Raw genomic sequence first — 27,811 nt, 5'->3', positions numbered from 1 at the left:
TTCTCATGTTCTCTCTCTCAAATAAATGAATAAATTTTGGAACCTTGAAGACTTTTGGAAGCTTCTGCATACCAATTAAAATAGCCCACTATGTTTGTTTGAGTTGGAAATCTTACTTTCAAGTGCACTTCTTAAATGAATGATCTTGTCAAACTAGAATGTTTCCCATTAAAGCCATTGTAATTCTAGCTTGTCTTAGTAAGATTTTGCCATTTTTATAGATGCCTACAGCTTCCAGGACTGTGGTTCTTAGACATCAACTAAGCAGGTATGCTGGACAGTGACACACTTGATTCTTTGAAAACGGAGGACCCCATTTCCTTAGTTAAGCCTTACGTCTCACAGAACCAAATTAATAACTACAAGGGATGTACCACTGGGTTGAGGACTGTGCAGTGCTTTACAGTGTACATCACTGTAGCAGCTGAGCTACCCAGGTATCCCAGGAAAAGTGAGTTTTATAGAGCAATAGAAGAGGCAACTAGAAAATAGCTTGATTGGCTAGAAGTTTGGGGATTTTCCTATGAGGTCAGCAGGTCCTATTTTCTAGGATAAGGTAAGCTATCTAAAGCTGAGTTGGAAGATTGTGATTGGTGTCTGTAAGGTTTCCTTGACAGGTGTTTCCTGTAAGCACAAGCTAACTTAGGTTTAGATTTTGTGTCATGGGCCAGGCCACTGGCCATGGGGCTTCCATTTTGTGGGTCTTAATATACAAGTTAACTTTATCAGTTTCTAAAGATATTTTTGAAGTATTGATGTCAGATCATTGGAGTCTTGTCACTGGTCAAGAAATTCACCTAAAAATCAGATAAGAGAACATCTGGGTGGCTCAGTTGGTTGGGCAACTACCTTCGGCTCAGGTCACGATCCTGGAGTCCTGGGATCCAGTCCCACATAGGGGTCCCTGCTCGGCAGGGAGTCTGCTTCTCCCTCTGACCCTCCCCCATCTCGTGCTCTCTCTCTCTCTCTCAAATAAATAAATACAATTTTTAAAAAATCAGATAAGAGGGACACCTGGGTGGCTCAGTTGGTTGAGCAGCTGCCTTCGGCTCAGGTCATGATCCCAGCGTCCTGGGATCGAGTCCCACATTGGGCTCCTTGCTCACCAGGGAGCCTGCTTCTCCCTCTGCCTCTGTCTGCCACTCTGTCTGCCTGTGCTCACTTTCTCTGACAAATACATAAATAAAATCTTTTTAAAAAATGAGATAAGAGCTGGAAGTAGATTGGGGTAGGAACACTGAATGGGGCCAGTAGTAAAAGCCTGTAGCTAAGGATTTCTGAAGATTATGGATCTGAGAAGAGATTTTACAGTGTTAGTTCCTTGAGTCTTGCAGTTTGCTTCCTATGAGGGCATTTGGGAAAGAGGCCCCAGGAAGGGGCCCAAAGAAGAGCAATTTATTTTCTGGAGATGTTGAGGGTGAACAAACAGTGAGGAAGATGATGACAGAAAGCAGGAAAAGGAAACCAGCCTTCATTGGATACACATGATACACCAGGCATTTTGCTAGTACTTGAATTTTCTTTTCTTTTCCAAAGACCTTGAGTGCATTGATTCTCAACCTGGGGCAATTTTGCCTTTGAGAGGACATTTGTCCATGTCTAGAGACATTTTTATTTTCACAACTAGGGGTGCAACTGGCATCTAGTGGGTGGGAGCAGAGATGTTCCTAATCATTCTGCAATGGACAGGATAGTTCCTCACAATGAGAGCTATTTGACCCAAAATGTCAAAAGTACTGAGGCTAAGAAATCCTGCTTGAAGCGTAGGCATGATTACCTTCCTAGACAAGCAATCTGAGCTGGCATTCAAAACTAGACTTCTATAGTCCCAAGGCCCAGGCTCCTTCACCATGCCACAGTGATAGAAATGGTGATGGGATTGAAGATGGTAAAGATAAAGAACCAGGGCACAAGTTGGTATTCAGAAGATTGTCTGGTGAAGGAACAAGCAAAAAAATGAACGTGAGAGGTGCTTGGATGGCTCAGTCAGTTGGATGTCCATCTCTTGATTTTGGTTCATGTCATGATCTCCGGGTCTTGACATGAAGCCTCATGTCTGGCTTTGTGCTCAGTGGGGAGTCTTCTTCATCCCCCTCCCTCTGCCCTTCCCCCTTCCCTTGCACACTCACATGCATGAGTGTGCTCTCTCTAATAAATAAATAAATCTTAAAAAAAATAAAGGAATGAATGCTGGAATAAGAGGATGAGCATAACCATCCTGGTGCCACCCTGACAACATCCTTGTTCTTGCTCCACAATCCAGGAATAAGTCAGAGATTATGATAACAAAGAAAATCAAATGATGGTGGGTGGCCTCAGTCCACCATCACCAGTTTCAGGAGCATCTCCATCCAAATGGAGCTAGAAGTCAGAGAAAACTGGCTGCACCTTCTGCTCTGTTGCCTTATCTAAAGAGATCGGAACAGATCGGAAGTTTGGAGCTGAACTGGATGACTGTTCCCCTCTTACTCCCAGAGGCTGAGCCGAGCTGTGTCCCAGAAGAAGAGGAAGTTGTTTCCCAGTTTCTAAAATTTCCGTGAATTTGGAATTGGGCTGAGCCAGACCTGTTCTGGGAAGCTCTGAATCTTCTAGGAGGGGACAGTGAAGAGGAAAAAGGGTGGAAGGGGAGGAGCCTATGATAAAACAGCATTTCTTTTCACTTCCTCTTTTGGACTTCAGAATTTGCCCGTCCTCTCGGGTACAATCTGTCAAGTCTCAAGAGAAGCTCTCACCTGCCACCCTGGTGCTGCTGGAGCCAACGTGAGCCACAGCTGATGTGGATTCCCTCGTTCCTCCCCATCCCTGCTGCTGCTGGTGACGGGGTCGATTGCATGCCCTGCCATCCTTTGGGGGACATGCTGCTGTGGACAGCTCTGCTATTTCTGGGTGAGTCCGTAGCCTCCTGAGGGACAGAGGCAGATGCACTTTCCTAACTCAGCTGCTGCTTCCCTAGGTTGGGCTGAGCTTTGGCGAGGATGAGGGGTAGCGTGGGAGCCGTTCAGGAAAACGAGGAGGGTGAAGAAGGTTGATGAAGACAAACTCTGACAGACCCACTGGCCTTGGCAAATGATAAAGCTGGCAGAGTGTTTGTTGTAGTTTTTAGTGTCTTTTGCCCAGTATCACTGGGCAGCCAGGTCCCTGATGTTCTGCTACCACCTACACCTGAACCTGCTCTAGGGAAAGTCTAGTGACGCAGACTTGAGTCACTAATGAGGGGCCAGGGTGTTTTCCTTCCTTAGAAATTTGTGTTTCACAGGGACCAAATCTTAGGTGGAAGGACGAATGCTGTCTTAGATAAAGGGTGGGGAAGAAGCAATAGCACACTTGGGGTGGAGGTGGAAGTAACCATTCTCTGTTAAGCAGCAGAAGCTTATTCTGTTTATGTGTTGGATTTCCCCGGGGAAGAAGCAAAGAGAGTTCAGGTTATCCAGGGAGCAGGGGTTGAGAGAACACACAACCTGGGAAATTCTGGAATTGTCAAATGTAGGACTGGAGAAATCATGCATAATTCCTTGTACACACACATGGGGATAGGTCCTGGCTGTGATCAGGGAGAAAGTCAGGGTCCTAGGTCAAGATGGAGGCCAGGGACTGTTGGTGCCTGTGGGAGGAAGTCTAGGAGGCCAGCTAGGGGAGACTTATTGCTAGGATTATCTCTCCAAGCTCAATTCCTAGAGTTCCCACCCTCAAATACACCTTACAGTGGCCCCAGAGGAAGACATGGAGCCACTCTCGAGTTAGGTGCTATGACTGATAGTAAAATCTGGTCATCTCTAGGAGCCTTCGACCCTCACTTCTAAATGGTACTGAGATAAGAAGTGGAGGTGAAGAGGAGAGAGTATTCCTTGATGAGCAGGATGAAATGGACTGAAGTTGAATAACATGTGAAAGGAGCATTGGTCTATGTCATTTTTCACATGAAGGAAAGGAAGCTTTAGACCTTGAGAGGTCTAAAGGTCCATCTCAGCCACCAATGTGCCAGTCGCCTGGGCAAGACTCCTGGGCAAAACTTGATCTTTTCTTCCACTTGCCCTTTCATTAAGTCACCCAGGATTGGCTCCATTTTCCCCATCCTTATTTGGAGCACTATCTTTATTTAGGTCTTCATCCCTCAGTAACCAGGGGGTATAGCTCAGGGGTAGAGCATTTGACTGCATCCCTCAATAACCCAGCTTTGACAACACCTCTGGCCCCATCTTGATTGCTCCTGTCTCCTCTCCTCTGAATCTATGCCGCACACCAAGGCCATGACGTCTTCAAGTGCAGCTGAGTCACCGCACTTAAATGCCTCCAGGGCTGCTCTGTTGCGTACTAACTAAGGCCCCCATTGCCCCCTCTTTACTACATTCCCATGCCCCAAGTGGCTCTTCCTCTACAGCCAGGCAATGTGGACACTGCATTTCCTGCTTCCTACAGATTCCACAAACTGCCTTAAATAAATGTGTGAATACGCCCTGTTCTAGGACTTGGAGATTTACCAATGAACAAGACAAGACAGCCTTCCTGACCTTAAAGCACAAGGTCTTTGTCTGCCTTACAACGACTCTATTGAGTGTGTTTTCATGACTGTTGGTTGAGTGTAGATTGAGTAAATGGCTGACAACTTTTCTCCACTCTTCTCATCTCTTTCTTGTTGCTCCTCTTTCCTTCCTCTTAGGTTCTACTTCTTTCTACACCATCCGTCTTGCCAATCTGACACACTCTGGTTCTCAGCTATCACTGCTGTGTCAACAACTTCCAGACCTGTCTTTCTTGCTTGTGTCAACTACAGTTTTGTGTTTCCACCCGCTGGTTGGACACCCTCACACTGATATACCGGCTCAGAAACAAACTATATTCAAACTCAACTTTTCTTCCCCTTACAGATGTACTCCTCTTCCTAACATTTCTATTTGTGTGAGCATGAGTAACCTTTTCCTTAGCCATCCACTCACATTACCTTCACTCTCATCAAGGGCCAGCTTCCCCCAATATTGCCTCTTAAATTTCTTATGTGGGGGCACCTGGGTGGCTCAGTTGGTGAAGCATCTGCCTTCGGCTCAGGTCATGATCCTGGAGTTCCAGGGTCAAGTCCGACTCTCTTCTCAGCAGAGAGTCTGCTTCTGCCTCTCCCTCTGCCCCCCACCCTGCTCAAGTTCTCTCACTCTTTCTCTCTCAAACAAATAAATAAAATCTCAAGAAAAATTTTCCCTCATGTGCATATATTCTTCAGGTCCTATTGTCAATACAACTGTGGCCCCTTTTATCTCCCAGCTAGACTCATTCAATAAGTGATTTCCCAGAGCACTGGCAAATAAAATTGATATGGCTGCTTCCCCCTTTGACCTTCCATTCTCCTGGGAGATATAAACAACAAATAAATGGATAAATCGGCATAAATATAAATTGGAAAGGACCACAAAGATGTAAACAGGATACTGTGATAAGAACAGTCTTTGTGGGGAAGAAGAGAGGATAATAACCACGATGATAGGGAAAGCTTTTTCTGAGGAGATGACACTTGAGCTGGGACTTTGAGCAAGGCAAGGATCTAGCCATTTGAAGAGATAAAGAAAACTGGGTCTAGAGGAGGGATCTGCATACACAAGAGCCGCGAGTTAGAAGAATTTAAAGAGGGCTGGTGTTATGGGAGCTCAATGAGTCGAAAGGAGCGCAGTCCATGTAGAAAACAAAACAACCCTGAGAAATCTGGCTATGAAAGGGAGCAGAGAAATAATTTTGGAATTATATGTGGGATCAAGTGAGAAGTTTTTTTTGTTTTGTTTTGTTTTGTTTTTTTAAATGAAAGATCTGGACTATGCTTCTGTTAATGGGAAAGAACCAGCTGAGGAGAAACTGGTGAGGCAGAAGAGCATGGGGATTACAGAGAGAGGGAAATCCTCGCGAGGCTGACAGGGTTTGCGAACCGCGGTGGAGACTGATCTTGGAGAGGAGGGGAGAGACTTTCCTAGGGAACAGCAAGAAAGGAAGTTGGGCAGAGGGGCAGAGAGGTTCGACATTTGAGTTGAGGGAAGGTGTGAGATTGCCTGCCCAACTACTTTTGTTTTCTGTGAAGAATGAAGGAAGGCATCCACTTTAAGCAAGAAGGGATTGGAGGCAGAAGACAGGAAAGTTTTGGGAGTGAGGAAAAGATGAGTGTCCCTGCTGAGAACAGCAGAGCAAATTTACTAGAAAAACGTGTCAGAATGGCAGTTCAATGTCCTTTTGAAAATGGTGACCCCAAATTTATAGAGATACTACTGATCCATCTGCTTATGTGCTCATTTTAGTGACCCACAGATGAACAAGTCAAGGCATGGACAGTATAGCTGAATTTAACAAGAGATAAGGAAGGGCAAGGGGGTTAAAGGGATTTGCATGGAGGGATTGTTTTTTTTTGAAGTGATTCTTGTAATGATGAATCATCAAATCTAAACTCTGGACTGATCTTCACTTTCTTATAGCTCCAGTTGCTGGGACACCTGGTAAGTGCTCCACCCACATCCTCTCCCTCCCCCAGCCACACTCTTCCTCTGCTCCCAGCACCCACTTGGAGGTGCCCTGAATGCACCAGTAACCTAGTACTTGGGTGGGGCCAGGAAGCAGATGCCCTGCCCCTCCCCTTTCTCTTTCCCCTCCTCCCAGGGAGCGCAGGATAGGCAGCAGGTGCTTGAATCCTTCTGGTTCTGTTAGGGTGAGACGTCACAGATACTGTCACAGAAAACAGCTCCTCCTCTCTCAGTAAAATCAAGACCTCAGACATTTTTAGTCTCAGTTGCACACAAAATCCCATCATCTGCCAAGGTTATCTCCCGTGTTGATAAATCCTCCACTTTGCATGTATCTGAGGGCTTCAAGGCCTAGAAAGAAGTAGGAAGAGATACCCCAGATTGCAGCTTGGTGTTGTAAACTCTGCCGGGCACTTCTTTCTCTGTGGCAGTTAACTCCCTGCCTCCCAGGAATCTCACGAGGGTGGGGTGCGGTTCTCCCTGAGGCACTGAACCCAGGGCTCCCTAGACTGGCCCTCCAGCCTTTCCTCTTTCTTTATCCTCCTGAGGACACAGATGTTTTTGTCCACTCACTTCCCTTTTCATTCCCTCACATCCCTTTATCCTCCTCTGTACTTGGGTGTGAGGATAGGTCTATTCTAAGGGGCAAAGACTGACATCAGGTCAGAAGAGAAACCTGATGTCTGACTCACGCTGGCTACCTCCGCCAGATGCCTTCATCCGGCTCTGGAGAGAGTTTATCTAATATCCAAAACGCCTCTGTTTGTAGGGGAAGAAGGTGAGTTTCAGAAAGGTATGTATGTGTAGTATCTGTGTGGGTGCACATGCGCACACGTGCGTGCGTGTGTGTGTGTGTGTGAGAGAAAGAGAGAGAGAAACAGAGGAAGGAAGGGGAGGGAGAGAGGGAAGGAAGGAAGAAAAAAGGAAAGAAAGAACTGCCTCAGGTGCCCCCTGTTGAGGTATACATATATTTCTTGTGTTTCCTTTACCCCTGCTTCCTTTCTCTTACCTTGCCCTCTCTTCCTGAGGAAAGGTCAAGTTCCCTGAGTGGACCTGGCTTCCTGTAGGCCCCTGTGGTGGGACACATGAGTAAGAGGAATTACCTACAGTCACACAACAGTACGGGGCTTCACTGAAATTCGGGGGCCGCTTCGGCTCTTAGGGCCCCCTTTCCTCCTGCTTCCTCCTCTCTCTGCCCTTCAGCAGGTCTCCCGAAGGCTGTGCTGGACCTCGAGCCCCCATGGGTCAATGTGCTCCAGGAGGATCATGTGACCCTGAAGTGCCAGGGAGCCCACACCGCTGCAGATCACGTCACCCAGTGGTTCCATAATGGGAGCTTCATCCCAACCCTGGTCAACTCCAACTACAGCTTTAAGGCCAGAAAACAGGACAGTGGGGAGTACAGGTGCCAGACCAGCCAGACCAGCCTCAGTGACGCTGTGCATCTGGACGTGACTTCCGGTCAGTGGAGGAAGGGCCCAGGGAGGGACTGGGTGAATAAGGAAAGATGAAATCTGCTAACATGGCAGAGGTTTTTAGGGAAGAGGGGTAGCCTGTTTCCTGGGAAGCAGGGCTGTGAGTTGTTGGAAGATGTTTTTGTCCACTCACTTCCCTTTTCATCCACCCCCTTTGCTTAGTACGTGTGGTGGCAGTGGATGGTCCTAAGAGATTCCTCAGTCCTCAATTTTGCCTCAATCCTGATGGAGCAAGGTTACAAGGCTATAGACAAGCACGTAGGGTATGAGAGAAGCAGAAGGAAATTCTGACTGCCTAAAAACCCATTTTTGTAGCCATCACAAAGCATAGACAGACCACAACTGGGTCTTCAGCCTGGACACCACCAGCCATGGTGATTCATCTGCCCTTGGGTTTGATTCCTTGTCTACTCATGGGGGTTTTAATGCCTCCCTCCCCAGGTCCTTGTGGGAATCAGCATCTGCCTGCCCCCATGCAACTTCACCTGAAAATTGTGTTGATCTTTTTTTTTTCCTCATTAGAGAAAGAGGGGGAGAGAAGGGCAGAGGGAGAGGGAGAGAGGCTCCACACCCAGCACAGAGCCCGAAACAGGGCTCCATCTCACAACCCTGAGCTCATGACCTGAGCCGAAGCCAAGAGTTGGACCCTTAGCCGACTGAGCCACCCCGGTTCCCCTGGAAGCTGTGTTTTAACTGTGTTTGCATGTGTAGCCCCTGACAAGGGCAGGGGTTAATAAATATTTGTTAAACGAATGATTTTACAAAGCTTCTGGCAAAAAAGTAGAGCCACTATGCGATGACAATGAATACTGTCATCGTCACTCTTCGTGGAGGCCCTTTCCCTCCCCAGACGCCTCCATTTTCCTCAAAAGCACACAGCAGGCCTGTCACCCCCACCCTCTCCAGGCAGCAGGAACTGACAGGCCCAGAGGGAAGCTCCTGAGGCCCAACATCTGTGTCCTGCCCCTGCAGGAAGGCAAGGAGGTGAGGGCCTCCCACCCCCTGAGACTGAGTATGTCCCCACGTAGCCACTGGCATGTGAAGAAGGTGTGGGCATTATCGCTTCTCTGCAAGGCTTCCGGGAGAACGCAGAGGAGTTTTGTTCCCAGATGGGTGGGAAAGCCCTTCGATTACTTGAAGAACCTCTCATGAGTGCCACGGACAGGAACCTGACCCTGCCTTTAAGATCTGCACCAAGACAAATGTTCTTAAAGAGCGCTAAGTTGCCCCCCTTGCACAGACCAGCCGAAGGCAGATAGTCCTCATGATCTAGGTTATAACCTGGTCGCAGCAGAGACTCCGCAGAAGAAAAACCATTCCCAGCCACGTAGGTCTTCTGTGATGGGGATTCCCTCGGCAGGGAGGAGAAGTGCCGGAATTGGTGGCTGGTGCTACATGGCAACATTGGTATTTTCTCTGGGTTCTACTTTATTTTTTTCAGCGCTTGACACATCTTGGCATCCCCACCTGCCCTAATCCAATCTCGCGAGAGAGGTAGTCTAGGGAACCAGGACGGCTCAGCCTCCTCCTGGTGCGTAGTGCCCAGCCAGGGTCTCGGTCCTCCAAGAGGAGGACTGTGCAGTGTTGTAAGGCAGGGATTTGGGTGGAAGGTAGACGTGCCTCCCTGACAGGGGGCCTGGGGTTTTCATGTCATGTCCTTCTCCCAGGACAGGAAAGAGAAGACAGGCTTATCCTGAACACCCTCCACCCCTCGAATTCCCGCTGTAGCTGCAGCTGACTTCTCTGTGTCGTCACTCACTCCTTTGGTACTGACCATCTCCTCCTGCATCCGTGGCTGTGTCCCCAGCCAGTGCTGAGACTTGGTTGGCCTCGTCACTCTTCCTGCACTCACTCCCTTCTAATTCTGATTTTTTTCCCCCAAGATTTCATTTATTTATTTGAGAGAGAGGGAGAGCATGAGCTTGGGGGTGGGGGCAGTCACAGGAGGAGAGGGAGAAGCGGGCTCCCCACTGAGCAGGAACCCGACACAGGGTCTCGACTCCAGGGCCCCGGGATCATGACCCAAGCAGACGCTTCACCCAGTGAGCCACCCAGGCGCCCCCTTCTGATTCTGCTGCTGTCTTCTCCTCTGACTCTTTCCAATTCCAGCTCTGCTCCATCCTCCAGCTTTAGGGAAACGGAGCACGTGAGCCGAGGTCAGGAGTACAAATTTCCACCTTAGGCTTTATTCCCTACACAACAAACATACTAAGTATTTCGTCTTCCTCAGTCGAAGGATGAACATTGGAAGGGAAAAAAGACAGCAGGCCAATGACCTCAAAGACTCTGCTGAAGTAAAACTCCACATTTACCAAATTACATCAAATAAGCTAGTACTTCTTGGAGGTCCATGACCTCTCACTCTTCCGAAAGACTTGTCTCTGCTGTGTCCCCTCACATGTCATCTCCTAGGTCAGACTGCACCCGGGCTCTCTTCCTGAAAGAGCCTGTTGGGCAGGACAGGGCAGCAGCTGCCTTCTCCCAGGACAGGAAAGACAGGCTTATCCTGAGCACCTACTATGTGCCGGGAACTGCTGTAGCTGCGTGGGATTGTTCTGTCCATCTTCACAGAGGAGGAACCCAAGGCCTAGAAGAGGCCCACGAAGTCCGAGCTCCCCCAAAATGGAGCTACCCTGAGACACCAGGTGTCAAGCTCTTCGCTCCGCCCACAGCGCATCCCACCGGTAAGGATGGCCTCAGAGTTGAGTCAAGACCTCCCAGGTCCTAGGGTCCCTTTGTGTCTTTCAGACTGGCTGCTGCTCCAGACCCGACGCCTGGTGTTCCAGATAGGGGACCCCATCGTGCTGAGGTGCCATAGCTGGCAGAACCGGCACCTGTACAAGATCACCTTCTTCCAGGATAGAAAATCCAAGCAGTTCTCCTCTCTGAATTCCACGTTCTTCATCCCAGAAGCCAACCTCAGTCACAGCGGTGACTACCACTGCACGGGAATGATAGGCCAGATGCTGCGCTTCTCACAGCCTGTGGCCATCACCGTCCGAGGTGGGAGCTCCGTCAGGATGGAGGGAGGAGGACAGTGAAGGGACGGGCAAGTGTGGCGAAGGTCGTAGAGGCCTCCTGGGAGATCTGAGACATGTCAGAGCACACACATGTGGGCACAGAGGCAGAGCGGGGAGGAATGGGGCGTGATGAATATTGGCCCTGGGCAGCAGGAGGGGGGAGAGCTCTGAGGCAGGTCACATGTCATGTCTGTTCACTCCCCAAGACATGACTTGTTCCCAACAGTTCTAGCTCTTGTGGGATGGAGTCTCGGTGCCTCCAACTAGGGGAGGCTTTGGGTCCCCCTCCCTTCTCTCTCTGAGCTCGGCCCCCCCCACACTCTGCCTTTATTGGATGAGCAGAGACACCTGTTGGCAGGGAGGCACAAGTCCAGCCGCCGTGTCGTCCCCACAGGTAAGGTTTGGGGAGGACCCAGATAAGGGACAAGGGACAAGGGACCCAGACACAAAGCAGCTCCTGAAGAGAAGCCTTGGAGTACAGGGTGGGACGTGGGAGGCTGCTGCGTATCCTGAGGTCTGTCTCCCCCAGAGTCCGACCGGAGCGACTCCTCCGTGATGATGATGGTCGTGGCTGCAGTCGCTGGCTCTGCTGCAGTGGCCATCCTTGTGGCTGCTGCGGCCTGGTTCCGCCTCAGGCAAAAGCAAACTTCAGGTTTGTGGCTTTTCTGGGTTCTTCTTGCTGTCCGTTCCTACTTGGCCCAGGCTTTAACCCCAACCATAGCCAGGACCCTCCTCTCTGGGCTCAGAGAATCCTTATAGTTCAGACATAGCCCCATATTTTATTCGTTAATTCATTCACTTATTTATTTTTAAAAGATTTTATGTATTTATTCATAAGAGACAGAGAGAGAGAGGCAGAGGCAGGCTCGCCGTGGAACAGGGAGCCTGGGATCACGACCTGAGCCGAAGGCAGGAAGGCAGACACAGACATAGCAGACTGAGCTAAATAAATTCAGGCATTTATTCAACAAGGCTTGAAAAAACTTGCTTATGGGTCCAGCACTGTGTTAGGCACCCTGGGTGATAAGAAGTCCAGTCCCTGCTCTCCAGGGGCTCCCAGTGCGGTGGGGAAGACAGGACAAGTAAATCATTCAAGTTAGGTGGGATGAAAGCTTTAGTCGAGTCACCAAGGCTGTGATGGGGGAGGGGGGCCACAAGAGTCCATGTGATGCAGCCCAGGCGAGTGGTTAGAGAAGCTTGCAAGAGTCAGTGGTATATGTAGTGACCAAAACACACATGGGGGAGTCGGACCCCCCCACCCCCCGCACCCCTAATTAAATCTCAGCTCCACAGCTCACCAGCTGTGTGACCTTGGGTGAGTTCTTCACCATCTCTGTGCCTGTATTGTTTCATCTGGAAAATGAGGGCACTAGTAGGGCCCTCACAGGATGGTATGGGGTTGAGCAGGGCTGACACTCCGCCCGGTGCGGGGTACATAACAGCACACGAGAGAGCCGCCCTCCTGACCCAGGAGGGGACGTGTTGGAGGGTAGCTGGTAGCGCCAGCCTGGCAGAGAGGCCTGGAAGAGCATTGCTTGGCTGGGGGCCAAGGCACAGAAAGGAAGAGCACTGTGGCTGGGACAGGGGCGGGGGAGGAGCGAGGAGGGGCGGTAAGGGCTGAGCGGCTGGAAACCAAAACCTGCAAGGCGCAGGGAGGGCAGATGAGGCTGGGCAGACACGTGGGCAAGGGCCGGGTCATGCAGACCACAGAGGCCACAGGAGAGAACGGAAACTGTGTTCCCGAGCGGGAGGCAAGACGCCGGGAAGGAAGTCCCGGGAAGTCCTCGGTCCTGTCCCCTCGTCTCCCCTGCGCCTAGCACGGTGCGCCGGCAGGGAGACCGCGTCACTGAGCGCCTGCTCACAGAGGGGTGCCCGGAGAACTACGACTCTTGGAAAGCGGTTCCTCCCCCTCGTACCAACCGGAAGGAGCTGAGAAGGAGGCGAGGGGCCCGAGAAGTGGAATAAGCAAGTTGTCACGGTTCATCGCCCGGAAAGCTAGCTTGGTGGGAGAGAAAGTCTAAAGTCACCCGGAGATAGAAGAGGGGTCAGAGGGAAGAAGACTCGGAGCCACAGGGGCGAGGAAAGATGCTCCTCGTACCTCACAAGGCCCTTCGGGTCGGTGCACAGCCGGGCTCCCCATTGAGATGCACAGAGACTCTCAGGAGGGAAAAGAGCTTTTTTACAGGGGAGGCCAAGCCTGAGAAAGATACAGCCAAACGGCCTTTCTGACAGTCCCAGGGGTCCCCATGGTTAACTCAATGGCCCTTCTATAGGGTGGGCAGGTCTGGGGCAGGAGAGGAGGAGGAAGAGGAGGAGGAGGAGGAGAAGCGTCTCCATGGGGGTGGGGGAGGGGAGGGTCTCTGTTGGTTCTAACCCGTTCCAGCCCCTGGTCCTTGCCTGAGGACTCAGGCCCCACCCTGTACCTCTACTAACCTCCTCTGTGCCCCTCATAGCTCCCCTAGGAAACCCCAAGCACAGGGAAATGGGAGAGCCCCTCCCTGAGGAACCAGGTGAGTGCAGTTCCCTGCTTGGGGGCTCAAGGTGCCCTGCCTGGGGCTGCCAGGTGGACTGGAGCCCACAGGAAGCAGCTTGTGTGAGTTCAGCTGGGAGCACAGGAGAGGGAGGGGGTGGTGGAGGAGGGCAGGGGCTCAAATCGCTTGGTCCGTTCTGAGACTAACTCCTGGGCCTGAAGAGGACCTCACTGGGGATGAGAGGGAGAGGACCACCTGCCGCAGATCGAGAGGGGACGGTTGTGTCAAATTTTGGAACCAGGAATGCTGGGAACGTTTCCAGAACAGGACATCAGAGACGTTTGGGTCCTTCTGTGGGGTTTGGCAGAGCTGGCACAGGCCGGAGGTTAGGAGTGGTGAGGCTGAGACATGTGGGAATAAGAGGAAAAGAGAGGGAGACCCAGGGAATGATCCGTGGAGAGGCTGAGGAGTCTGTCTCAGGGAGTGATGGGGAAGAACGAGGCATTACGGGGACATGTGGGCTGGAGAAAGTTCTAGGGGACTGGGTGCATTCCCGGGCTTCCCTGCTGGGCAGAGTTTGGCTCTGGTGCCCACGTGTGTACTTTTATTAAACATGGGCCTGGCCATTGCTCTGTCACCAGCAGCAGGTGGAAACTTGCACATTCCCCACTACGGCATGAAGTCACCTCCCTGAGGAAATGGGCAGATTGGCCTGGTGACCTCAAAGCCCTCTGGGTCTGACATTCTGAGAGTCGGTGACTCTCCAACCCCTGGCCCAGGTGGGAGCAGGAGTATCCCAGGTGACCTCCTGCCTGTAGCTAAGTGAGAGCGCCAGGGAACCTGGAAATTTCTCGAGGGGCTCCTGGCTAGCAGAAGCAGAGGAAAAAGAGGCCCTCAGGGGCTCTGCGTCAGTGGGCCGGAGTGTGACTCAGAGCGGAACCAACAGATTCGAGAGCTTGAGCGCAATGGCACTTGTCCCGCTGTGCTTTGAGCAAGGCCCTTGTGTTCTTGGCCGTGTCCAATGGGATGCAGGCCTGAGCCCGCACCAGGCCAAGCCAGATCCAGAGAAAAGCCCAAACACAACTGGAACAGCCCCTTGGAGGTTTGGCTCTGTCTGCACCGGCACAAATCCATTTCACCGGCACTCCCGCCACAGCGAGGCAGGGGGTCTGACGGTTTCCCATCAGCAAGCTAGGTCACTAGGATCGTTGAGAGTGCATTAGAAGGAGAATTCAGGGGGTGCTTTGTTCCAGAATCTGGAACATGGCCAACAGAGACTGTCTGTCTGCCGGGTGGGGGTGGGGGTGAGTGGAGACACTGGAGGCACTGTCTCACCCTCCCACCCCCACCCCTGCCTAAGGAATGCTGCTTTGCAGATACTGAGACTACTTTTCACACTGTGAGTGAGTGAGTGAGTGAGCGAGTTCACTGGCAAAAAACACGTAGGAATTTGGTGTGTTTTAGCTATTTACCAGGGAAAGTCCTGGCTTGTTGGCTTGCTTCCTTCCCTCCTCCGCTCGCTTTCACTGTTGCGCTTTCTTCCATTTTAATGTGGCGGAGCCTCACATTCTTCAAAGGCCCCCCCCAACCCGCTGCATCGGGCCAGGGCTGAACCACCCCCCATTCTTCTCTCCCTGAAGACTGTGGCCAGCAAAAAACTGAACTTGACCTCCTGGTGATACTGAACATGCCCCTATCTCTTCCCCAGGATCTCCGGTTCCTAAAGCCGGCGGGTTGGTTTCTAGAAAAAGTCAGCAATTCTCTGAAAAGCATGCAGGGCAGATGAGGGCCTCCCTCTGCCCGTGTGGCCAGGAGCAGAGGCTGAGTCTGCCGCAGAGAACTCGGTCTGCAGGTCCTTGTTTCTTCGTGTCTGGTTGGGGCCTTCCTTCTGCAGCGGCCACTACCGTGCAGTGGGCTGATCTCTGTTCTAATTTTTTTTTAAAGATTGTATTTTCTTATTTGAGAGAGAAAAAGAGAGTGAGCATGAGTGGGGGTGGGGGACAGAGGAAGAGGGAGAAGCAGATTCAGGGCTCCATCCCAGGACCTTGAGATTGTGACCTGAGCAGAAGGTTAACCCTTGACTGACCGAGCCCCCACGCGTCCCTGACCCCTGTTCTTTCTGCCCACAGCCAATGTCACTGATACTGAAGAGGCTGCCAAAATTGAGGTGAGCAACCCCAGCCATCTCCTCCTTCCTCCTCCTCCTCTGCTGTTTTCATTCCTGTGAATTGCTCCCTTCTGCATTCCGTAGGCTGAGAATACCATCACCTACTCACTTCTCTTGCACCCGGAGGAAGAGGCAGAGGCAGATTACCAGAACCAAATTTAGCCTCCATTATCTTGCCTGCAGCCCAGGGAAAGAGAATCAGAGACACCAGGATGCCTGGCCCAGTTCCCCTGAGGGAGGACAAGAGGATGCCATGGTTCCAAAGGAAGAGAAGGACCCTTCCAGGGACATCTGTGTGAATCCTGAAGCTTGAAGTCCTAAAAGTCGCAGACAGTGTGGTCCCAGATCACTGACTGTCCTGGTTCCTTTTGAGTCTCAGCACTTCTTGCCGTCAAGACTCTTTCTGTACAGACCATGTATTACTTTTATAATAAAATATAGAAAACAACATGCCCTTTACCTTTCAAAGGCTGTACTGGTTGGAGTGTGGACTGATCTATTTCTTTTAGAGGATAAAAATCTTGGGACGGTTGTAGTGGGTAAAGTGGAGGAGAGGGAAGCTTTGGAATGTAGGGTGAGTTTCTTTCTTTCTTTCTTTCTTTCTTTCTTTCTTTCTTTCTTTCTTTCTTTCTTTTTTTAATAAACGTATAATGTATTTTTATCCCCAGGGGTACAGGTCCGTGAATCGCCAGGTTTACACACTTCACAGCACTCACCATAGCACATACCCTCCCCAATGTCCATAACCCCACCCCACTCTCCTGATCCTCCTCCCCCCAGCAACCTTCAGTTTGTTTTGTGAGATTAAGAGTCACTTATGGTTTGTCTCCCTCCTGATCCCATCTTGTTTCATGTATTCTTTTCCTACCCCCCACACCCCCCATGTTGCATCTCCACTTCCTCATATCAGGGAGATCATATGATAGTTGTCTTTCTCCAATTGATTTATTTCGCAAAGTATGATATCCTCTAGTTCCAACCATGTCATTGCAAATGGCAAGGTTTCATTTCTTTTGATGGCTGCATAGTATTCCATTGTATATATATACCACATCTTCTTTATCCATTCATCTGTTGATGGACATCTAGGTTCTTTTCATAGTTTGGCTGCTATAGACATTGCTGCTATAAACATTTGGGTGCACGTGCCCCTTTGGATCACTACATTTGTATCTTTAGGGTAAATACCCAGTAGTGAAATTGCTGGGTCATAGGGTAGCTCTATTTTCAACTTTTTGAGGAAGCTCCATGCTGTTTTCCAGAGTGGTCACACCAGCTTGCATTCCCACCAACAGTGTAGGAGGGTTCCCCTTTCTCCACATTCTCGCCAGCAACTGTCATTTCCTGACTTGTTAATTTTAGCCATTCTGACTGGTGTGAGGTGGTATCTCATTGTGGTTTTGATTTGTATTTCCCTGATGCTGAGAGATGTAGAGCATTTTTTCATGTGTCTATTGGCCATCTGGATGTCTTCTTTGCAGAAATGTCTGTTCATGTCCTCTGCCCATTTCTTGATTGGATTATTTGTTCTTTTGGGTGTTGAGTTTGCTAAGTTCTTTATAGATTTTGGACACTAGCCCTTTATCTGATATGTCGTTTGCAAATATCTTCTCCCATTCTGTCAATTGTCTTTTGGTTTTGTTAACTGTTTCCTTTGCTGTGCAAAAGCTTTTGATCTTGATGAAATCCCAATGGTTCATTTTTGCCTTTGCTTCTCTTGCCTTGGCGATGTTCCTAGGAAGAAGTTGCTGGGGCTGAGGTCGAAGAGGTTGCTGCCTGTGTTCTCCTCAAGGATTTTGATGGATTCCTTTTCACACTGAAGTCCTTCATCCATTTTGAGTCCATTTTCCTGTGTGGTGTAAGGAAATGGTCCAACTTGATTTTTCTGCATGTGGCTGTCCAATTTTCCCAATACCATTTGTTGAAGAGGCTGTCTTATTTCCATTGGACATTCTTTTCTGCTTTGTCAAAGATTAGTTGACCATAGAGTTGAGGGTCTATTTATGGGCTCTCTATTCTGTTCCATTGATCTATGTGTCTGTTTTTGTGCCAATACCATACCGTCTTGATGATGACAGCTTTGTAATAGAGCTTGAAGTCTGGAATTGTGATGCCACCAACGTTGGCTTTCTTTTTCAATATTCCTTTGGCTATTCGAGGTCTTTCTGGTTCCATATAAATTTTAGGATTATTTGTTCCATTTCTTTTTTAAAAAATGGGTAAAAAAAATTGATAGGGATTGCATTAAATGTGTAGATTGCTTTAGGTAGCATAGACATTTTCACAATATTTGTTCTTTCAATCCAGGAGCATAGAACATTTTTCCATTTCTTTTTGTCTTCCTCAATTTCTTTTATGAGTACTTTATAGTTTTCTGAGTATAGATTCTTTGCCTGTTTGGTTAGGTTTATTCCTTGATATCTTATAGTTTTGGGTGCAGTTGTAAATGGGATGGACTCCTTAATTTCTCTTTCTTCTGTCTTGTTGTTGGTGCAGAGAAATGCAACTGATTTCTGTGCATTGATTTTATATCCTGACACTTTACTGAATTCCTGTACAAGTTCTAGCAGTTTTGGAGTGGAGTCTTTTGGGTTTTCCACATATAGTTTATCATCTGCAAAGAGTGGTAGTTTGAATTCTTCTTTGCTGATTTGGGTGCCTTTAATTTCTTTTTCTTGTCTGACTGCTGAGGCTAGGACTTCTAGTACTATGTTGAATAGCAGTGGTGATAATGGACATCCCTTAGCGGAAAAGCTTTCAGTTTTTCTCCATTAAGAATGATATTTGTGGTGGGTTTTTCATAGATGGCTTTGATAATATCGAGGTATGTGCCCTCTATCCTTACACTCTGAAGAGTTTTGATCAGGAATGGATGCTGTACTTTGTCAAATGCTTTTTCAGCATCTATTGAGAGTATCATATAGTTCTTGTTCTTTCTTTCTTTTATTAATGTATTATGTCACACTGATTGATTTGTGGATGTTGAACCAACCTTGCAGCCCTGGAATAAATCCCACTTGGTCATGATGAATAATCCTTTTAGTGTATTGTTGGATCCTATTGGCTAGTATTTTGGTGAGAATTTTCACATCTGTGTTCATCAAGGATATTGGTCAGTAATTCTCTTTTTTGATGGGATCCTTGTCTGGTTTGGGGATCAAAGTGATGCTGGCCTCATAAAATGAGTTTGGAAGTTTTCCTTCCATTTCTATTTTTTGGAACAGTTTCAGGAAAATAGGAATTAATTTTTCTTTAAATGTTTGGTAGAATTCCCCTGAGAAGCCATCTGCCCCTGGGCTTTTGTTTGTTTGGAGATGTTTTATGACTGTTTCAATCTCCTTGCTGGTTATGGGTCTGTTCAGGTTTTCTATTTCTTCCTGGTTCAGTTGTGGTAATTTATATGTCTCTAGGAATGCATCCATTTCTTCCAGAGTGTCAAATTTGTTGGCGTAGAGTTGTTCATAGTATGTTCTTATAATTGTTTATATTTCTTTGGTATTGGTTGTGATCTCTTTCCTTTCATTCATGATTTTATTTATTTGGGTCCTTTCTCTTTTCTTTTTGATAGGTCTGGCCAGGGGTTTATCAATCTTACTAATTCTTTCAAAGAACCAGCTCCTAGTTTCATTGATTTGTTCTATTGTTTTTAGTTTCTATTTCATTGATTTCTGCTCTGATATTTATGATTTCTCTTCTCCTTCTGGGTTTAGGCTTTCTTTGTTGTTCTTTCTCCAGCTGCTTTAGGTGGAGGGTTAGGTTGTTATTTGAGACCTTTCTTGTTTCTTGAGAAAGGCTTGTATCACTATATATTTTCCTCTCAGAACTGCCTTTGCTATGTCCCACAGATTTTGAACTGTTGTGTTTTCATTATTATTTGTTTTCATGATTTTTTTCAATTCTTCTTTAATTTCCTGGTTGACCCATTCATTCTTTAGAAAGATGCTGTTTAGTCTCCATATATTTGGATTCTTTCCAAATTTCCTCTTGTGATTGAGTTCTAGCTTCAGAGCATTGTGGTCTGAAAATATGCAGGGAATGATCCCAATCCTTTGATACCAGTTGAGACCTGATTTATGACCCAGGATGTGATCTATTTTGGAGAATGTTCCATGTGCACTAGAGAAGAATTTGTATTCTGTTGCTTTGGGATGAAATGTTCTGAATATATCTGTGATGTCCATCTGGTCTAGTGTGTCATTTAAGGCCTTTATTTCCTTGTTGATCTTTTGCTTGGGTAATCTGTCCATTTCAGTAAGGGGAGTGTTAAAGTCCCCTACTATTATTGTATCATTGTTGATGTGTATCTTTGATTTTGTTATTAATTGGTTTATATGCTTGGCTGTTCCCACATTAGGGGCATAGATATTTAAAATTATTAGGTTTTTTTGTTGGACAGACCCTTTGAGTATGATATAGTGTCCTTCCTCATCTCTTATTATAATCTTTGGCTTAAAATCGAATTGTTCTGATATAAGGATTGCCACCCCAGCTTTCTTCTGATGTCCATTAACATGGCAAATTGTTTTCCACCTCCTCACTTTAAATCTGGAGGTGTCTTCAGGTCTAAAATGAGTTTCTTGTAGGCAGCATATTGATGGGTTGTGTTTTTTTATCCATTCTGATACCCTGTGTCTTTTTATTAGGGCATTTAGCCCATTATCATTCAGGGTAACTATTGAGAGATAGGAATTTAGTGTCATTGTATTGCCTGTAAGGTGACTGTTACTGTATATTGTCTCTGTTCCTTTCTGATCTACTACTTTTAGGATCTCTCTTTGCTTAAAGGACCTGTTCAATATTTCCTGTAGATCTGGTTTGGTGTTTGCAAATTCTTTCAGTTTTTGTTTGTCCTGGAAGCTTTTTATCTCTCTTTCTATTTTCAATGATAGCCTAGCTGGATATAGTATTCTTGGCTGTGTGTTTTTCTCGTTTAGTGCTCTGAATATATCATGCCAGTTCTTTCTGGCCTGCCAGGTCTCTGTGGATAAGTCTGCTGTCAATCTAATATTTTTATCATTGTATGTTACAGACTTCTTTTCCTGGGCTGCCTTCAGGATTTTCTCTTTGTCACTAAGATTTGTAAATTTTACTATTAGGTGATGGGGTGTGGACCTATTTTTTTTATTTTGAGGGGGGTTCTCTGCACCTCCTGGATTTTGATGCTTGTTCCCATTGCCATATTAGGGGAATCCTCTACAATAATTCTCTCCAATATACACCTTCTGTTCCCTGCTTTCTTTCTTCTTCTGGAATCTCAATTATTCTAATGTTGTTTCGTCTTATGGTGTCACTTATCTCTCAAATTCTCCCCTTGTGGTCCAGTAGCTGTTTGTCTCTCTTTTGGTCATTTGGTCATTTGGCCTTCTATATCACTAATTCTTTCTTCTGCTTTATTTATCCTATCAGTAAGAACCTCCATTTTTGATTGCACCTCATTATTAGCTTTTTAAATTTCAACTTGGTTATATTTTAATTCTTTTATTTCTCCAGAAAGGGCTTTTATATCTCCAGAGAGGGTTTCTCTAATATCTTCCATGCCTTTCTTGAGCCTGGCTAGAACCTTGAGAATTGTCATTCTGAACTCTAGATCTGACATATTACCAATGTCTGTATTGACTGGGTCCCTAGACTTTGGTACTGACTCTTGTTCTTTTTTTTTTTTTTTTTCGTAATGAGTTTTTCCACCTTGTCATTTTGTCCAGATAAGAATATATGAAGGAGCAAATAAAATACTAAAGTAGTGGCAAAGATCCCAGGAAAATGCACTTTAACCAAATCAGAAGAGACCCCAAATCGTGGGGGGGGGGGGGGGGAGAAAGGGTATAAAAAGAAGTTCAGAAAAAAAAAATTAAAAAAGAAAACAAATAAAGAAAAAATATTGAAAAAGAAAAAATATCTATATATTAGACTGGTGACAGGAACAGAGTCACCCACTTAATTTTGAGAGTATTTTGGTCTCTTAGAAGAAACTACATCCCCAAATTTTAAGGATTTATTTATTTATTTGACAGACATCACAAGTAGGCAGAGAGGCATGCAGAGAGAGAGAGAGGAGGAAGCAGGTTCCCTACTGAGTAGAGATCCTGATGCGGGGCTCAATCCCAGGGCCCAGGGATTATGACCTGAGCTGAAGGCAGAGGCTTTAACCCACTGAGCCACACAGGCGTCCCCCTTCCCAAAATTTTAAAGAATGAAAAACATATATAAGGGTAAACACAAGGAAGTGGAATATGCCTATAAAGATGAAAAAAAATTTTTTTTTGAATTTTTAAAAAAGGAGTTGATAAAGTAAGTTAGTTAGAGAATAAAGAAAAAGAAAGTGGAGAGAAATTTGCTCGGGCTGGAGACTAGAACAAGCCTGGAGGTAGATTTAGGGTATATTTTATCCTATTAGAAGAAGTTGTACCCCAAATTCTTTAGAAGAAAAAACCCTATGTGTATACAAAAAATAAAGTTAGATACAATGAAGGATAAAATATGACTATAATAATGAAGGTTCAAAAAAGATTATTATTTTTTTTAATGAGAGGTATTGTTAAGATAAAACTAGTTAAAATCATTAAAAAAGGAAAGGGTAAGAGTTTTAAAAAATTAGCAGAAGAAAAAAATTAAATTTACTGCAAGACTAAAGAATCATGGGGAGAAAGCCATGAATTCCATGCTTTGCTTTCTCTTCCTCTGGAATTCTGCTGTTCTCCTTGGTAAGTGAAGTTGGTCTTGGCTGCATTTCTTGTTGATCTTCTGGGGAGGGGCCTGTTGTAGTGATTCTCAAGTATCTTTGCCCAGGGCAGAATTGCACCACCCTTACCAGGGGCCAGGCTAAGTAATCCGCTTGTGTTCACTTTCGGGAGCTTTTGTTCCCTGAATGCTTTCCGTAGAATTCTGGAGGATGGGAATGAAAATGGCAGCTTCCCAATCTCCGGCCCGGAGAAGCTGAGAGCTCAGGGCCCCACTCCTCAGTGTGCCCTCAGAAAAAAGTGCTCAATCACTCCCGTCTCCCCGGCCTCCGGCTGCATTCTGAGCTCACCCAGCCTGCAACCAGTTCAAGGTGACCCCAAGCTGAGAGCTCACTCCTCAGCTCTGTCTCTGTAGCCAGCTTCCCCACTCTAATACCTGCGAGCTCTGCAAGACTCAGACACCCCCGATCCTTCTGTGACCCTGCAGGACCTGGGGCCACGCTGCCCCCGTATGGGCTTCACCCTGGTTTAGCCTCTGGAGCGATGTCCCTCCATGGAACAGACTTTTAAAAGTCATGATTTTGTGCTCTGTTGTTCTGCCGCTTGCCAGGAGCCGGGCCCTTCCCCCGCAGTCTCTCTTCCCGTCGCTTTGGATTCACTTCTCCACCGGTCCTATCTTTCAGAAAGTGGTCGATTCTCTATTTCTAGAATTGCTATTCTTCTCTTCGATCTCTTGTTGGATTTGTAGATGTTTTCAATGCTTTGATAAGCTATCTAACTGATCTCCTGCCACCTGATGTAGTCTCAGCCTGCTACTTCTCCACCATCTTGACTCCCAAGTGTCCTCTTCTTAAAACTGAATACTCTTCTTTAAAAATGGTCTCCTGGTTTCTGTAAGGGCCTACTTAGCCAGAGTGAGCCATTTTGTTGTTTTTGCAGTAAACTTAGATTGACCCTGCCCCCCCGCCCTCTGAGAGGAACTTACTTAGAAATAAGTCTGGGAAACCAGTAAAATATGACTGACCAGCCCCTGAAAACAGATCCCATAAACCAGGACGTGTCAGGTCAGGGGGAGGTAACAGAGCCCAGAATACAAGGATGAGTCAAGCCAGTGGAGACATCCAATCAGGAAAGCACCTCCCTAACCACCCGAGAATGTAGGCCCTGCCTTTTGGGCACCAGCTCTGACCAGAGTGATAGGCTAGTTCAAATAGCTACTATAGGGTGAATTGTAATTCAGTTGGCCACCTGTGTGTGGCCAGGCTCAACCGCATGACCTTTACTCTATAAAAGTTAGTCTGTGAGGCTGGGAGGGGTCGCCTCTTTGCAAGAGATGGCCCTCGCCGGTCAGTTTGATTCTCAATGCTTGGCGTGAAATAAAGCTTTCCTTGACCTTCACAATGCATCAGTCTTGCTCCTTTGACCATGGACCCAACATTGGGGGCTCTCCGGGATCAAAGGACGAGAACTGAGCCAGCATCAGAATTTCTGGGAAAAGCCTCCGGAGGTAAGATCTTGAGATTTTGTTCTTGAGATCCTGTCTGTCTGTCTGTCAGTCTAGATGTGGAGCTCCAGGGTAAAGCCCACCGGGGAGAAGCTGGACACAGCACTGCTTCCCAGGACTGGAGTGGATGCGGAGATGCCCCATCCCTCTGGGGGAGGGGATCGCCAGGGGGAACGGGCCCTCCCAGGTGGTCAGGGGACTGAGAAAATCCTCACCAGTGAGTGTATGTAGGGGACTGAGAAAATCCCCTCCAGCGGCAGGTTGTGTTTTTGAGTTGGGATTATATCTTTCACACCTTCGGGCTTGACATCTGGTCAAAGAAGGGCCACAACACAAAGTTTTCTTTGTCTTGTCTTTTTTTTTGTCTGTTGTGTTGTTTGTTGTGTTTGAAAAAAATGGGGCAAGCAGAGAGTAAGGAGACTCTGACTTTTATCTCTCTCTCCGTTCCTTTTAATAGATGTGGGGCTTCTCCCTTACTCATTTCTTGTGTTAATGGCTGGCTATAACTGGAGCCAACTGTGGTTGGTCTAACTTGAGACAGAGACTTTAAGGAATATTCCCAAGCAGCTGCCAAAACTCCCCTTGTTTCAGGAAAGTTCCTTGCCTTCTCTGGCCCGATTTGGACTGCCTACCTCCTCCCCCTTGCTGGCAGGAAAGCACGGTGTCTGCTCCTCTCTTGGAGCTGATGAGCTCTAGAACTGGGAACCCTTTCTCTGCCTTCTGGAGGCACTTTGTTCTTCTGTCTCTCCCTTCTGTTTTTGCACCAAGTTGCTGACAATTGCTAAAACCTTAGAAAGTTTAAAACTTTAGAAAGAAACTTAGAAAGTTCTAAGGTTTTAGCAATTGTCAGCAAGATTTAAATTGTAAATGAGATCTTTTTGACTCATAAGGCTTTTCCTTGATATGCTAAGTAACTCAGGGAGTACTGCTAAACCAATGATAAGCCCTGGGTTACATTTGGGTAAATGCTGTAACTACTCTAGAAGTTCTATACATTTCCTAAGGTTTGAATGTTTTGATAAGGGTCATCACTTGATATTTAACCATATCTATTCTGAGTTCTTGTCATTTGTAATTGTTTTAATTCTCTTGTAAAATGAATTCTGCCTTAAAGAAAATTCATATGGGAAACTTTCAGGACAAATACAGGTCTTTGATATGTTGAAATCCTGGAACTGAAATGGGTAAAAATTTCCAGAAGTAGAAACTGCATTCAGACTAAACCAGAATTAGTAACATGGGACTAGATAAACTGAAAGATTGTAATGTTGTGTCTCTTAATGTTTTGTCTTATTTTAAACATGACTGGTTCTGTAATGTTTACTCTTCCAGACTAGGGAAACTTTTTCTTAAGTTATCTGTAACTTACAGAGATGTAAAAGTATTCATTTGCAAACAAACCAAAGCATTCAACTTTTCTCTCTATCTGAACCCTCTGAAAATCAAAAGGCACAAGCTTAAGGAACTTATGGGCAAGCAGTTCCAGGTTTTTAAATTAGGGTGTATGGCTCAGGATGTGGTTGATAGATGTGCTCAATGTCAGGTGGTAAATGTGGAAAAAACTAGAATGGGAAGAGGGAAGACAGAAAGAGGTAAGGAGCCAGGAATTTATTGGGAAATAGATTTTACAGAGATGAAAGCAGGAAAATATGGACACAAGTATATGTTAGTTTTTGTGGATACCTTTTCAGGCTGGGTAGAGACTTTTTCTGCCAAACATGAGATGGCAGGAGTGGTAGCTAAAAAACTACTAGACATTTGGGTTACCATTCACAATCGGGTCAGACAATGGCCCTGTATCTGTGAGTTCAGTCTCACAGGCATTGGCCAAGGCCATGGGCACTAATTGAAAACTACAGCGCCAGAGTTCCGGGCAAGTAGAGAGAATGATCCGGACTCTTAAAGAGACCTTGACAAAGATAATTCTGGAGACTGGTGGTGGATAGGTGGATCTCCTTCTCTTCGCTCTCCTCAGGGCGTGATGTACACCCTACTTAAACAAGGTGACCCCATTTGAAATACTATTCGGGAAACACCCCCACCCACTCTGCCCTTGGCTGTAAGAGGTTGCCCTAGCAGAAATGACTGATCACTCTGTACTCCTGTCACTGTAGGCATTACAGTCTATCTCAAAAAGAACCCATTCAGGGATCCGAACTGCCCACCCTGAGAAGAGATGGATGTGGAACCACATCCTTACCAACCCAAGGACTTGTTTTGGATGCGCTGTTGCCAAGTGGAAAACTTGGAGCCTTGCTGGAAGGGATCTTTACTGTCATCCTGACCACACCCATGGCAGTAAAAGTAGAAGACACCAGGGCCTGGATTCACGCGGGTCATGTCAAACAAGCCGAGGACGAGGATGTCCCCCTAGAGATGAAAGCTGCTGCCAATGGACCCCACTGACCATGGACTAAAGCCGACTCAAAAGACTATGAGTTCATTGTTGCTCCTATTGTTACCTGTTTATGTAAAAGCTTCTAAGTCACCTCATAAGACAGAAAAGTATAGGTGAAAAATTAAATGAACGGAATTAAGAGAAGTGAAAAGGTTATACAAAACAGCGAATGGCTAACTCATCAGTCGACTGTGCACTAATGTTACTTTTTGGCCCCTGCATTATAAACGCCCTAATGTCATTTGTAAAAAAAAAAAAAAAAAAAATTAGAGCGATAAAAATGTTAGTTGTACATGCTCAGTATAACCCCTTACAACAGAAGAACAGAACTGGCTGAAAAGTCAAGGATTTGACTAATCTCCAAAGAAAAGAGGGGAATGTAAGGGCCTACTTAGCCAGAGCGAGCCATTTTGTTGTTTTTGCAGTAAACTTAGATTGACCCTGCCCCCCCCCCCCAACTGCTCCCTGAGAGGAACTTACTTAGAAACAAGTCTGGGAAACCAGTAAAATATGATTGACCAGCCCCTGACAACAGAGCCCATTTGCCAGGATGTGTCAGCTCAGGGGGAGGTAACAGAGCTCAGAATACAAGGATGAGTCAAGCCAGTGGAGACATCCAATCAGGAAAGCACCTCCCTAACCACCCGAGAATGTAGGCCCTGCCTTTTGGGCACCAATTCTGACCAGAGTGATAGGCTAGTTCAAATAGCTACTATAGGGTGAATTGTAATTCAGTTGGCCACCTGTGTGTGGCCAGGCTCAACCGCATGACCTTTACTCTATAAAAGTTAGTCTGTGAGGCTGGGAGGGGTCGCCTCTTTGCAAGAGATGGCCCTCGCTGGTCAGTTTGATTCTCAATGCTTGGCGTGAAATAAAGCTTTCCTTGACCTTTACTTTGTATCAGTCTTGCTCCTTTGACCATGGACCCAATCGTTTCCACGTGTTCTTCCTCTTCCTCCCACGGCAAAGAAAACAATCATTTTGTTTGCAACACCAGTTCTCGGAAGCAAAGCTTCAGATGAGTTCTCGTGGAGACTGCTGACTCTTCCTGACCCTGCTATTCTCCTGTATTTACCAGAAGGATGTGACCGTCTCAGGGAAGCCATCCTGGCAGGTTAAAAATATGACTGACAGCTTCTCTGGGCGTCTGGCCTGCGCCCTTGCAGAGGCCTTGTTTTCCTGGGCCTCTGATTTCATTGTGTAGCATTTTTGCATTCAGGATTTAGCAGCTTCCTTTCCTGTATAGTTCCCATGGCTTTCCATGATACTCACATTTTATTTTATTTTATTTTATTTTATTTTATTTTATTTTATTTTATTTTATTTTATTATATATATATAGAGAGAGAGAGAGAGAGAGAAAGCAAGAGCTTGTGTGCATGTGAGCAGAGTAGGGGAGGGACATGGGGAGAGGGAGAGAGAATCTTGGGCAGGCTCCATCCCCAGTGTGGAGCCTGATGCAGGGGTTGATCTCACAACCCTGAGATCATCACCTGAACCAAAATGGTGTCAGATGCTCAACAGACAGAGTTATCCAGATGGCTCAGCCACCCCTATGATACTCACATATTATAGTCCCACAATCAGATTTCACACCCACCTATCATTATA

At 46.8% G+C, this 27,811-nt stretch overlaps 1 protein-coding gene and 1 long non-coding RNA gene across 5 annotated transcripts; both read left to right on the top strand.

Moving 5' to 3' along the window:
* The first annotated feature begins 2,664 nt into the window (after positions 1 to 2,664).
* Positions 2,665 to 16,069, top strand: LOC309850370 (low affinity immunoglobulin gamma Fc region receptor II-like). 4 transcript variants are annotated; one of them, XM_082704215.1, is made up of 8 exons: positions 2,665 to 2,886; positions 6,444 to 6,464; positions 7,695 to 7,949; positions 10,712 to 10,966; positions 11,513 to 11,635; positions 13,437 to 13,493; positions 15,584 to 15,621; positions 15,706 to 16,069. In XM_082704215.1, the coding sequence occupies exons 1-8, from the start codon at positions 2,775 to 2,777 to the stop codon at positions 15,781 to 15,783; spliced, it is 939 nt and encodes a 312-aa protein (XP_082560341.1). In that variant the 5' UTR covers positions 2,665 to 2,774; the 3' UTR covers positions 15,784 to 16,069. The 4 variants fall into 4 exon arrangements, with proteins under 4 accessions (XP_082560341.1, XP_082560340.1, XP_082560343.1 ...); XM_082704214.1 differs by having other exon boundaries at positions 7,692 to 7,949; XM_082704217.1 differs by lacking the exon at positions 13,437 to 13,493 and having other exon boundaries at positions 2,667 to 2,886.
* Positions 16,070 to 23,357: 7,288 nt separating this feature from the next.
* Positions 23,358 to 27,091, top strand: LOC309850277. Its single transcript, XR_014304163.1, has 2 exons — positions 23,358 to 23,805; positions 25,917 to 27,091. It is a non-coding gene; the product is annotated as an uncharacterized lncRNA (long non-coding RNA).
* The last annotated feature ends 720 nt before the right edge of the window (positions 27,092 to 27,811 follow it).

This window comes from Mustela nivalis (genome assembly GCF_964662115.1).
Source record: "Mustela nivalis genome assembly, chromosome: 16".
Lineage (NCBI taxonomy): Eukaryota > Metazoa > Chordata > Mammalia > Carnivora > Mustelidae > Mustela > Mustela nivalis.
This window is presented reverse-complemented; position numbering and strand designations above follow the sequence as displayed.

Excerpts from the sequence above, each read along its gene's own strand:
- LOC309850370 (XM_082704214.1), top strand. The coding sequence starts at position 2,775 with ATGTGGATTCCCTCGTTCCTCCCCATCCCTGCTGCTGCTGGTGACGGG. Across the intron at positions 7,950-10,711 it reads GCATCTGGACGTGACTTCCG|ACTGGCTGCTGCTCCAGACC; the intron begins GTCAGTGGAGGA and ends TGTGTCTTTCAG. Across the intron at positions 15,622-15,705 it reads AAGAGGCTGCCAAAATTGAG|GCTGAGAATACCATCACCTA; the intron begins GTGAGCAACCCC and ends TGCATTCCGTAG.